The sequence below is a fragment of the Bactrocera tryoni genome, chromosome 2, assembly GCF_016617805.1.
Source record: "Bactrocera tryoni isolate S06 chromosome 2, CSIRO_BtryS06_freeze2, whole genome shotgun sequence".
In the NCBI taxonomy this organism is placed as follows: domain Eukaryota; kingdom Metazoa; phylum Arthropoda; class Insecta; order Diptera; family Tephritidae; genus Bactrocera; species Bactrocera tryoni.
Genome location: NC_052500.1, coordinates 42,986,783 through 43,000,416, shown reverse-complemented (window position 1 = coordinate 43,000,416; position 13,634 = coordinate 42,986,783). Strand labels below are relative to the sequence as shown.

General features: G+C 39.6%; 1 protein-coding gene across 2 annotated transcripts in view; it reads right to left on the bottom strand.

Moving 5' to 3' along the window:
* The window catches only part of LOC120767859 (transmembrane 9 superfamily member 2), a 99,865-nt gene that overhangs the window by 69,775 nt on the left and 16,456 nt on the right, over nucleotides 1-13,634 (bottom strand). For both annotated transcript variants that reach the window (XM_040094168.1, XM_040094167.1), the window contains exon 2: nucleotides 10,195-10,389. In XM_040094168.1, the coding sequence (XP_039950102.1) occupies nucleotides 10,195-10,389 (195 nt within the window). The remainder of the gene's footprint in view (nucleotides 1-10,194; nucleotides 10,390-13,634) is intronic.

Sequence of the window (13,634 nt, the reverse complement as noted above, 5' to 3'; positions counted from 1 at the left end):
TCTTCTCAGATGAAAGTAAGTTCAATATGTTTCCACCTGATGGTCGGCAAAGTGTGTGGATAAAACCTAACACCGACCTGTATATGGAAAACCCTGCCGCTACTGAAAAACATGGAGGCGGAAGAGTAATTGTGTGATGTTGTATGTCCCCTGCAGGCGTTAATCAGTTGGAATTCATAGATGTCATTACGATCAAGAAATATTATATGGAAATCCTGAAGAGAAATGTACAAAAAAAGTGAATTTTAAATTGCCAAACTCATAGTCCTTATGATGTATGTACGTATGTATGTGTCTCGCATATCTTATTAAACATACATTACTGCATCCGCCTAAATCGCCTGATCTTAACCCAATAGAGCAGTTGTGAGAAGAACTAGATAGGCGCGTTAAGAAGCGAGCAATATTATCAAAAGATCGCACTAGTGGCGGAATGGCAGAATACAGGGACAGAAATGATTAAAAAATTGGTTTTATCACTCCCAAACTGCTACAAAATATTGATATCATATAGTTATTGTTTTCTTTATCTCTTTATGGAATGTGCCAATAAGTAATTTTGCTTCGCTATAATAAATACTTGATCATTTATTATTATTACATAAATAAAAGGGATGATTAATTAATTTGTCCTAGCTTATTGATAAGACGATTAGACGGACGGACATACTGTTATCCGGATATCTAGCTCGATTAGTTTCAGGTGATAGAAACAGCCTTTAGGTGAACAAAACTATTACTCTATAGCAACATTTTGGAAGCGTATAAAAAAGAAAGAATATAGAACCATAAGGGTTTAGAGTCCACTATGTTACACTGTTCACAAATTATTCTACATTCCAATTTTCACCGTGCTCGCTATTCGTAGAATTGTTTAAAATTTCCTGCGTACATTTTCTTTACATAATGCGCAAGTGCAAAGAAAACAAAGAACCGTTCGAAGTAATGAAAATATTGCTGCCATTTAGGTAAGTGTTGCTGTAGATTTCAAGGCATTCTCAAGAATTGGGGCTGTTTCTAACCACAACCTGGCGAATTGTGAGAAAAGATTTGGGCTTGCATCCGTATAAAATTATTCTTACTCAAAAACTGAAGCCATCGGACCACCGTAAATGTCGTGAATATGCTGATTTTGCCTGGAGCAACTTGAAAGCGATAACGATTTTTTAAGAAAATCATTTTCTCCGATGTGGGTCACTTTCATCTGAGTGTTGCGATAAATAAACAAAGCTGTCGATTCTGGTGTGAAGGAAATTATTCATAAATAACCATTACATTCATATATGTTGACAGTTTGGTGTGGTTTTTCGTCTGGTGGAATCATCGGCAAAGTGCTTTGAGGAAGTTTTTGTCAGAAATTAAATTAAACAATATCCGTTATTTTGTTATACGGTTGTAAATGTTTCTGCATTTAAGTCTGCCCCAGCTATTTTTTGACCATGTTGAATGTTTCGGTACTATTTTTCGGATCATTTTGATATGAAATTCACTGTGTAGATCTGAATTGCGTATGTACCATGGGGCTTTTAAAATTTTACCAAATCTTTATTTAGGAACCTTTGTGGAGATCGATATACATATGTATGTATGTATATAGGTGCAATGCATTTCGAGAGTTAAATTCCATACGTCCAGGTTGATATAAAAATATACATGTATTAGTATTCTACTCTAGAATTTTGAAAAATTCGATTTTTTTTCATATTTTAGACCCTTAAGAACATATCCTCCAAAGGATTTTTAAAAATTAAAATTATTTTAAGAGCTACAGTTACTTTAGTGACGCAGTACCTAGCCCGGTTCGGCCGTATCGAATTTTTTAAACGCGTTTTTCTCGAAACTACTTTTTTCCACACGGTACCGGCATTATCTCAAGTTCTATGCAACCGATTTACTTGAAATTTTGTGTGAACCTTCTTTATGTAATCCTTTATCGTTCCTACCAGCAACGTGTCAAAATTTTTGTTTTTAATATTTTAAAAAAATTCAGGAATTTCAAAAAAAAAAAGCGTAAAAAATGATTTTTATTTTCAGGCAGTCGCCATTTTCAAAAAAAAAAAATTTTTCGTGTTCCCTGAAATAGGGATTACTGATTAAGAATTTCTTTTGATTTTTTTTTTCAGACCGCCAGGAGAGTCAGGATCAATGTCACCAGAATGCGCCATTTTTTTACACCTGTCTCTCCCTCCCCTCTAATTATTTTAATTTTTAATATTTTTTTGTAAATTTTTTTTTCTGTATTCTTAAATATCAATAAAAACACCATAAAGAATGGATAATAAAAATATTAATTGCCTTTTTTTACGACACTTTAAAAATTACCTGAAATTCATGCTTCTAGAATAGAATACCCCCTTAAGATTTTATTTCGTGTTGTTAACGGTGATCTCTTTCCGATTAGCGATATTATTTTGTTATATTTTAGTTTAGCTGTTTAACTTTTTTATTTGGGTCTTAGGCTTTGCATTCAGAGTCATGCCAACAAATTTTGCCAGGCGGAGTACGGATTACTTCACTTTGAATATATGTATAAGAGATACTTTTACACTTTTGTTAGGGTAATTTGTCTCGTTTAAGGTTATGCACGATCTCAGTGTCAATTCCACTATTTGGTAAATTGATAATGATGCAAGTAGTCTTAATTTATATAACAATCCATGATGACACATTCTACGCCTGAAATACGTCTAAAAAAACAGCTGTTCTTATTTGCCATCGCATCTTCTATTATGGTTGTTAGTTGATGTAGTTGATCGACTGTAGAATGTTGAGACGTAAATCCAAATTGATGAATTGGTATGAAACGCTTTTCTTCAACTATGTTTTCAAGTTTTCTGTTAATGACACCTCCAGCTGCGGTAAGCTACCATAAATCCCGACTAGACTAACTATTTTAGCTAATGTCTCTGAAAACCGTTCTTCGCCGCTTTTGGTCCACGATTATGTTGGAGTTTCTTATAATTGGTTTTTAAATATTACTTTCCAAAAGAAGTAGTCTGTAACTTTATTTGGTATAAATTTCTTCATATATCTAGTGTGAAATGTTTTTATTTTTGAATTATTTTCGTTGTTGAAAAGCTTAGTAAAAGTGTTCATTTATTGCGAGGGTATTGCGTTAAAATCACCATCAATGACGAGTTTTCCGAGATGCTTTAAAATTAGCACTGCAGATAAATCCGTTTAGATCTTATGTTTAGGTTGGCTATACGCTTTGCAGTTATACTTATTTTTCCAAGATCGGAGTTATGGTTAATATTATCTTTAACTATCCCCCTCGTGTTGTTATTTGTGTGCTTGAAGCAATATGTTTTGTAGTTTTTGTACTTAAGGAAAGTTTCGTTAGTAAAATGAGTTTCTATGTTTCAGTAAGCCATTAGTATTCCATGTCATCATTTTTATGGCTTTCATTTTACACCCACTTTTTAATTTTCTGTCGCTCTAGTTAAGTAAGACATTCGTAAATAAATATTTTTTTTATACTTTACTTAACAAGCTTGTTGTGAATCAACGAAAGATTTCCTGTAGTGTCATCAACGACCTTCGGATTTTTTGGATTTTCAGGCGTACGTTGGGAAGCGAAATCGGCGATTAACAGTCAAAGGTCTTACTGGCGTCGTTGGAATATTGAAAGGATCAGTAAAAACTAATTTTAAAGACCATTTGGGCATAAGAATAGTGAAAGCACGACCGGTTCCAAAATTACTAAATTTTTTCGAAAAATAGCACCGCATTAACGCCTGTGAAACTATGCTTTCCGACTACCAGGATGACATGTATGTAACATATTATTACTGGTAACGGATCTATGCTTACGAACCAAAAACAGGCGATCAATCGAACGAATATCGTGGAAAAGATGAGCTAAAGCTACGCCAAAGCAAGTTAAAAATCAATATTTATCGATGTGGGGGGCACTCCGAATATCTTCCGGCCGGCCAAACAAGGCAAGGAGTACTATATGTGTTATGCGACCGATGATGCACCGTTACATACTTCATTGATTCTTCGTGGGTTTTTCGTAAAATTTTCAACCAATATTGTGCCGCAACCACGGTATTCGCATGATTTTTCTCCGTGTAACTTCTGACTATTCAGCAAATTCAAACTACCGCTCCGGGGAAAACGTTTTGAATCAATTGAAAACATTAAATGTGAATCGCTACGCGCATTAAAAGATATTCCAGAAATTGGCTCTTACAACAGTTTTTTTGGATGGGAAAAACCGTTGGCACAACAACTTTTCGCAAGTTTTTGTGTTAAAATGTTAAAAATTCAATACAAAAAAATAGTGAAGAGTGATCCATCTTCGGTGGTTGGTGATTTCTTGAAAGGTCATTCAGAATTTACTGTTTTGCGTTGTTCTAGTGGAATGGTTGTTACATGTCGTTTTTCCAAAAACAGGCAAACATTTTCTTGAAAGTGCTTCATGCGAGAATAACCCCTGTTTTTAATTGGCAAATTTGGAAAAATCCACATAGTTTTGGGGTCACACGAGTAAACCCACGATTCATCACCTGCCACCATGTCATAGACGTGTTTCGAAGCACCGCCATCGAATTTTGTTAAGATTTCTTTCGACCAATAGACACGAACTTTTTAAACGTGAACAAATTTTTTTGCAGTCAAATGTATGCTAGCCCCATTAATAGCTTTCGGAAAACAACTGATTTTGAACGTCCCTTGACATCGATTGGATTCCCCATACCATCGATATACACGGGTTCTTGATGGAGCTTTATCGCAAAAAATTTAAACAAACCATCCACAAATCGTATTAATCGAATAAAACTAGATGTTGACCAATTTACAAAAGAAAATTCAACAAGTTTCTTGAAATAATACTCTGGAGATAAAGCAGAGAAATAAAAATCTAATCTAGGAGAGTTACGTCGAAAATGACATCAAACACTCTCACCACTTGACAAAACCAACCTTAATACGGCAACAGCTGAATTGAAACGAGTGATCACTCAAATTTAGAATGAATCAATACACAAATCTTTTTAAGAAAAAATATGAATACTGGCTTACCAAATGTTTTAAATATTCAACATGTCACGAAGGGGCATTAAAAATTATCAGTAATACAAGGGCTAGAAGTGATTGTGCTAAAGCAAATTAGAGTAGTGAAATTGCGTTCCCCAGTAATGTTCAACCAGATCATGAAGATTGCCGAGATTAACCTCCATTTGTGAAATTAAAAGGATGGAGTCATGTGTAGAAGTTCACGCAAATGAGGAAAGTTCTCTAATCGCCATTCACTTGGGAGTGGCCAGAAACGATTCTTTTCCTCAAGCAGCTCACAACTTCCGGTCTTTGACCAAGTATCCTCTGGGTAGCCTAAGAACATCCCCTCTGCAGGGTTCTGCGCTGGGTTTGGGACCCGCCACGTAAAAAAAACACCCACAATGAAAGATTACCGACTGGCTCGGATGAGAGACCCCCCTTTTGATGACGACCATGGCAAACGAAATAAGGACTACGATATTAGGGCATGCACCTGGAATGTCCTTACCCTTAATTGGGAAGGTGCCGCTGCCCAGCTGGTTGATGTCCTCGTGAAAATAAAGGCTGACATCCCCCCCGTCCAAGAAATGCGATGGACGGGACAAGGACAGAGACGAGTAGGTCCTTGTGGCATTTACTACAGTGGCCATATAAAGGAGCGCAAGTTTGGTGTTGGATTCGTGGTGGGAGAGAGACTCCGTCGCCGAGTACTATCATTCACTTCATTCATACTCCGGTGAAAGAACGTCTAGCCACAATCCGCATCAAAGCGAGGTTCTTCAACATATCGCTGATTTGCTCCTCCACCCCGACGGAAGAGAAGGACGATGTGACCAAAGATGCCTTCTATGAGCGCTTGGAGCGCGCTTATGAGAGCTGCCCCCGCCACGATGTCAAAATCGTGCTTGGCGACTTTAACGCCAGGGTGGGCAAAGAAGGTATCTTTGGCACTACGGTAAATTCAGCCTCCTGGACGTAACATCCCTAAATGGGTTGAGGCTGATCGACTTCGCCGGGGCCCGAAATATGGTTATCTGTGGTACTAGAATCCAGCACAAGAAGATACATCAAGCTATCTGGTTGTCTCCGGATCAAAAAGCCACCAACCAGATCGATCATGTTGTGATAGACGGAAGACACGTCTCCAGTGTTCTAGACGTGCGTACGCTCCGCAGTCGTAACATCGACTCGGACCACTATCTTGTTGCAGCCAAGATTCGCACCCGCCTCTGTGCAGCAAAAAACGAACGTCAACAAACACAAGGAAGGTTCGACGTCGAGAAGCTGCAATCACAACAGACAGCCGAACGATTTGCTACTCGGCTTGCACTCCTGCTTTCTGAGAGCACTCGTCAACAACTCGGTATAAGGGAACTGTGGGACGGCACTCCAAACTCCTTACGTACAACTGCAACCGAAACCATTGGTTTTCGGAAAGCGCAAAAGAATAGCTGGTACGACGAGGAGTGCCGTGTCGCAGCGGAGAGAACAGTCTGTTTTCTACCTCGCAACGTTACGATCGACCACAACACGAGCGGGATGGGATAGATACCGAGAGTTGAAGAGGGAAACGAGACGCATTTGCAGACAGAAAAAGAAAGAGGCCGAAATTCGTGAGTACGAAGAGCTTGATAAGCTGGCCGAAAGTGGCAATGCTCGAAAATTCTACGAAAAAATGCGGCGGCTTACAGAAAGTTTCAAAACCAGAGCATACTCTTGTAGAACCCTCAAAGGTGATCTAGTCACCGATGCCCAGAGCATACTTAAATTATGGAGGGAACACTTCTCCAGCCTGCTGAGTGGCAGTGAACGTACAACGCCAGGAGTAGACGAACCCGATTCCCCAATCGATGACGATGGAGCGGACGTTCCATTGTCCGACCATGAAGAAGTTCGAATAGCAATTACCCGCCTGAAGAACAGCAAAGCGGCGGGGGCCGAAGGATTTCCGGCCGAGCAATTCAAACACGGCGGCGAAGAACTGATAAGTAGCATGCATCAGCTTCTTTGTAAAATATGCATGCCCAACGATTGAAATTTAGGTGTGCTCTGCCCAATCCGTAAAAAAAAAGAGGCCCCAGAATCTGCGCCAACTACCGTGGGATAAGTCTCCTCAACATCCCATATAAGGTTCTATCGAGCGTATTGTGTGAAAGATTAAAGCCCACCGTCAACAAACTGATTGGACCTTATCAGTGTGGCTTTAGACCTGGCAATCAACAACCGACGAGATATTCACCATACGCCAAATCTTAGAAAAGACCCGGGAAAGGAGAATCGACACACACCGCCTCTTCGTCGATTTCCAAACTGCTTTCGACAGCCGAAAATGAAGCTGTCTTTATGCCGCGATATCTGAATTTGGTATCCCCGTTGAGCAACACCAAAAGCTCCGTCAGGATCGGGAAGGACCTCTCCGAGCCGTTCGATACCAAACGAGGTTTCAGACAAGGCGACTCCCTATCGTGCGGCTTCTTCAACCTGCTGCTGAAGAAAATTATTCGAGCTGCAGAACTTAATCGAGCAGGTACAATCTTTTATAAGAGTGTACAGCTGCTGGCGTATGCCGATGATATTGATATCATCGGCCTCAACACCCGCGCCGTTAGTTCTGCTTTCTCCAGGCTGGACAAGGAAGCACAGAAAATGGGTCTGGCAGTGAACGAGGGAAAGACGAAATATCTCCTGTCATCAAAAAAAAAAAACAGTCGTCGCACTCGCGACTTGGCTCTCACGTCACTGTTGACAGTCATAACTTTGAAGTTGTAGATAATTTCGTCTATTTAGGAACCAGTATTAACACCACCAACAATGTCAGCCTGGAAATCCAACGCAGGATTGCTCTTGCCAACAGGTGCTACTTTGGACTGAGTAGGCAATTGAAAAGTAAAGTCATCTTACGACGAACAAAAGCCAAACTCTATAAGTCGCTCATAATTCCCGTTCTGCTATACAGCAACCGATGAGTTGACGTTCCGAGTTTTCGAGAGAAAGGTTCTGCGAAAGATTTATGGTCCTTTGAGCATTGGCCACGGCGAATATCGCATTCGATGGAACGATGAGCTGTACGAGATATACGACGACATTGACATAGTTCAGCGAATTAAAAGACAGCGGCTACGCTGGCTAGGTCATGTTGTCCGGATGTGGTTGGAAAGTTGCTAAAGTTATCATTGCTTCTAAACCGGGAAGGGATTCTCATATAGTACAACTTCACTACTTTCACATATCTCCAAACTTTTTAAAAAATTAATTACCATCACAAACACCTATTATCGATGAAAAGCAGTCTACTCCATCGCATTAGTTTGGCATCAGAAACAAACATTCAACATTCAAAAATCCTTTGAGGAAGGAAAAGTATTCTCAGACGTGGCATGAAGGCCTTGTGCAAAAACCAAAATTAAGAATATTAGTTAAGTATTGTGCTTTCCTAGAATCGCATATCACCCTAAGATTTCTCCTTGTAAAAGAGGGAAAGAATTCTTCAAACTAAAAGAAATTGAAGCAGGCGAAGCGTAGGGAAATATTATAAGTCCACTTTTGTAGATTCTTTATGAAAAGTCTTACCGTTAGCACCCAACATTGTAACTGCCAACGCAATGCTATGCGCCGAAAACACAGAAAAAAATGCGGCGCTAAATCTGCAATATGCAATCAACCCCATAATCAAATTGACTAAGAAATAGGGAATAAAACTAAACGATGAATTTTACTAACAAACGAATCACTAACAACCTATAAATCCTCTTGACGTCTGCATAACATGCCAGTACGGTCAAATAACATGGCATTACACTCGATGCTTAATTACGGTTGAAAGATCACATTAAGATGAAAAGGATTGAACTTAACCTGCAATTGTCAAAAATAGAGTGGCTAGTCCATACATAACAAACTCATATAACTTAATCAAGTTGGTGGTTAGAATACTAATGCATTGCGAATTTCTTTTTTATCTTTTAAAATTATTAACATCAAATTTTAAAACTAACTGTAGTTGATAGCACATTGTTATTGTTTCAAAAATGTTTATGATAAAAATTAAACACCTATCTGTCAGAAATTGTATACGTTTGGGAAAAACGATCAATAGTGCGGTAAACAAACATTCACGAAATATTAAGTTTTATGAGAATATCATAAATAATGGGTTGTCAAAAAAGTCTTGCGGTATTTTCGCTAGTTGGCGCTGAAAGCGCGTAGTTCTAGTTTTATTCGTCGCATCGGGTCATGCTATACCCTTTTGGAAAGCTTATTTTACGCGCTAACACGTGTTTGATTGGTTGTCGTTTCTTTTAAGTCGTTCGTGAGTTAAAGCGTCGCAAGCATGGAGCAAAATAAAGAGAAAATACGGCATATTTTACAGGACTACTACGATAAAGGCAAAAATGCATCTCAAACCGCCAATAAAATTTGTGCAGTTTATGGACCCGATACAGTTTCCATTTCCACCGCACAACAATGGTTTCAACGTTTTCGTTCTGGTGTAGAGGTGGTCGAAGATGCGCCACGCTCCGGAAGGCCTGTCGTCGAAAATTGCGATAAAATCGCTGAATTGGTCGAAAGAGACCGGCATAGTAGCAGCCGTAGCATCGGTCAATAGCTGGGCATGAGTCATCAAACCGTTATAAACCATTTGAAGAAGCTTGGAGTCGCTAAGAAGCTCGATGTAAGGACCGTATCGACGCATGCGAATCGCTTCTGAATCGCAACAAAATCGACCCGTTTTTGAAGCGTATGGTGACTGGCGATGAAAAGTGGGTCACTTACGATAACGTAAATCGCAAACGGTCGTGGTCGAAAAGCGGTGAAGCGGCCCAGACGGTGGCCAAGCCTGGATTGACGGCCAGGAAGGTTCTTCTGTGTGTTTGGTGGGATTGGCAGGGAATAATCCACTATGAGCTGCTCCCCTGCCAAAATGTTACAACTAAGCGAAAAAACATCAAGATAAGGAAAAAATACTGACACATACGAACGCCAAACCCTTTGAGGGTTTTACTATACTGACCTAGTACCATCACTTTGACTTGGAATTTCTCACCCCCCAGATTAGCTGTTATACTGTGTTATCTATTATAACAAAAATTTCCTCGAATTTGTCCTTGCTGTATGTATTGTAAACTTTGTAACAGAATTTATGAAAAGACCAAATAATTTATTAGCAAATGAAATGAAAACACTTACCAATTCGCAGTTAATTTCCCTTAAGAATTCAATGTTATAAGGACCTGGTCGTATGCGTTCTCCAAAAACGACTTGTCCCAAATTTTCAACAGGTGAGTTCTTTTCATTGCCAGTACAAAAATCAAAATGATGATACTCATATGGGATTACGGATTCTTCTGTGTTTAATCGATTAACATATAGAACTATTTCTGACTATAATTAAGAAAAAAGTAAAGTGATTTATATAAGTTTACAACACAATTTTTATATTTAGTATATACATCATTGTTTCAAACAAATAAAGAAGCGCTAAGCTCGGGCGTAACCGAACTTTTTATATTTATCAAATAACAGGGAACGAAGGCAGAAAAATGCTTTTAGGTGTTGACAAAACTTTATATTAAAAAATGTTGTGTAAGAATTTAGCCTTGATTTTTCGACGAAATCATACTCATCATTGTTGGAGGCTAAAAATATAATTTTATTTACTCAATAACACCCTGTTAACCGAAAAATTCTCATTTAATTTTGTTGAGGCATTTTCTGTTAACGTATAGATAGTATTCGATATAAACTCAACGAAATGGACAAAATTTAACATATTGAGTATAGTCAGCGAATATAATTATATTAGTTTTATGGGGTTACCTCATAATCATCATCGATTTAATTTATATTCAACGCTTAACTATATAATTATTTACTTTATGATGATAAAGTACACGGTGATTCGGCATAAATTACTATATTTGGTATAAGGGAGCTTTCGGCATTAAAACTGTAGACTGTATTAAATATTTTACACTCAATTTTTAAAGATATCTTACATATTGAAATTGACGGTATGGCTAAATGGGCTTCTAAGCCCAGTAAGATTTTGGTAAAAATCAACTGGAACGGTTCTCGAAAATTTTACGTTGAAGCTGACAGACGTAGCATTCGGCGACTTTAGTAAGCGGAGTGAAATCTTGCTGAAATGGCTTGCCGGCGAATGCCTTCCGTCCCCACTAAAACCCCGGCAAGGCCTCAAGGTACGTTCGATGCTTGCCGTCATTGAGTTGGCGCTGCAATTTCGGTTGAGCGTTGCTCCCGATTAACGCTGATCTGGCACTGAACTTAGGTGCCCATAAGGACTTAAGTCAACCCTTGCGTGACCTCCCTGCACTGCAAAGATAACCACGGGATCATCACAGCGATTGCACATAGCTAGCAGAGATAGCGGCCTTGAGGGGGGACCCAATTAAATGAACACCACAAATTATAATAATGAGACCGAATTTAAAAATGTAAACGAGCACATGGCCTTTAGGCGAAGCTCAAATGTTATGCGAACACCGCCGCTGCATACCAACCACGAAAGCAGCATAGCAGCAGGGGCTGAACAAGACAAGCAGCAAGAAGTAACTCCTATGGCGAGGAAAACAATTACTGGAGGAAATATGCCAGCCTTTTATCAACTCGGGGAACAGATTGGCAATCTGGTTGCAATGCTTGAGGATGGAAAGAGACGATGTATCCACCAAGCTATGAGGGACACCATAGGACGGATAACCTCATTGTATGAGCTAGCTGCCCCTAAGCGTGCTACTAAACCAAACTCCTGTGAAAGGAGGGAAAACACGCCCCAAACTTCGCCGTGGTTTTTGATTGCAATGCAAGCGAAGAGGAAGCTCGAAAATGGGAAAGAGACGTCAAAAAGTAAGAGACGAAACGACTGTGTTGAAATGCAACAAACGAAAATACCTGTAAGTGTGGCATCTCCCCCGGAAAAACAGGCAACTGAATGGGAACTGGTGAAAAACAGACGTAATAAACCGGAACTGAAAAAAACAGAACCAAAGATGCCAAAACGGAAGCTGAAGCGCACGGAAGCTCTGGTGATTTCGAAGACCACCGACATGTCTTACGCAGATATGCTAAAGAAAATGAAATCAGACCCCAGACTTCAAGACCTCGGTGATAGCTTGAGCAAAGCAAGGAGAACAGCTAAGGGTGAACTTCTGCTAAAGCTCAAAGCAAAAACGAAGGAGCCTTCTAAAAAATTCAGGGAACGCGCAATAGAGGTCATAAAAGATATGGCAGAAGTCAAAGTACTAGCACAAGCAATTACACTAGAAATTGAAGACTTAGAAGAGGCAACGACAGCCGAGGAAGTATGTATGTCCATAAATGACAAATTTCTTGACGAAGAAAATCTAGAACATAGTGCCATCAAATCCATGATACGGCTTAAGGACGAAACGCAAATTGCCATTATTAGTGTCCCTTTGGCAATACCAAAAAACTCCTTAACGCAAATAAAATAAAAATAGGTTGGGTTAATTGTAGGGTTCGGGAAATTACAAGACCTGTCCGATGCTTTAAATGCTTTGAGTTCGGTCATATATCGCGCAACTGCAAAACCAGCAAAGATCTCATCGGCTCTTGCTATAGATGTGGACAAAAGGGGCATGTCGCAAAAGGATGCAGTAAAGAGCCACTATGTCTCTTATGCCCACAAGGGACTGATAAGCACCCGACTGGTAGCTTTAGCTGCCCAGCTTATAAAAAGGCCGCTGGAAAACCGCAATGATGAGGTGTCCCCAGTTAAACCTCAACCACTGTTCGGCAGCCCAAGCACTGCTGACAAAAACTGCCTCGGACCTTAACACAGACGTACTATTACTTAGTGAACCGTATAAGACATCAAAACATTACAAAAACTGGATTAAAGACTGTTCGGCAGCCCAAGCACTGCTGACAAAAACTGACTCGGACCTTAACACAGATGTACTATTACTTAGTGAACCGTATAAGACATCAAAATATTACAAAAACTGGATTAAAGACAAAGATTCAAAATGTGCGATATGGACCCTTAACAATGTTCCTTTCGAAAGTACTCAAACAATTAAAGAAAAAGGCTTCGTGTACGCAAAGATAAAGGGCATACATTTCTACAGTTGCTACGCCGCTCCTAGCCTATCCCTGACAGAATTTCAGGATATGCTCTTTAGGCTCACATCGCACGCAAGAGGAAAGACACCGCCAGTCATCGCTGGTGACTTTAATGCACGGGCGGTAGAATGGGGGAGTATGATCAGTAACGCGAGGGGCACAGCACTTCTGTCGTCGCTTGCAAATTTTGATCTTATACTCCTTAACAACGGACACAAGCCAACGGACGGAAAAGACGGAAGAAACAAAGCCCCGCTATACCGGTAGTCTGAAGAAATCGTGCAACTGAGAGCTGAATGTCTCAAGTTTCGACGTAGACAGCAACGTGCTAGAGGAAGAGGTGATTTCGCGGAACTTCTTATAAACTTTCGGAAAAAAGGAAAGAACTGCATAAGGCCATAGCCAACAGCAAAAGAAATGCCTTTAACCAACTTATCTCAGAAGTATATAACGACCCTTGGGGAAAAGCCTACCGAATTGTAATGCAGAAAATAGATAGATCGAGAACACCACCTATATCT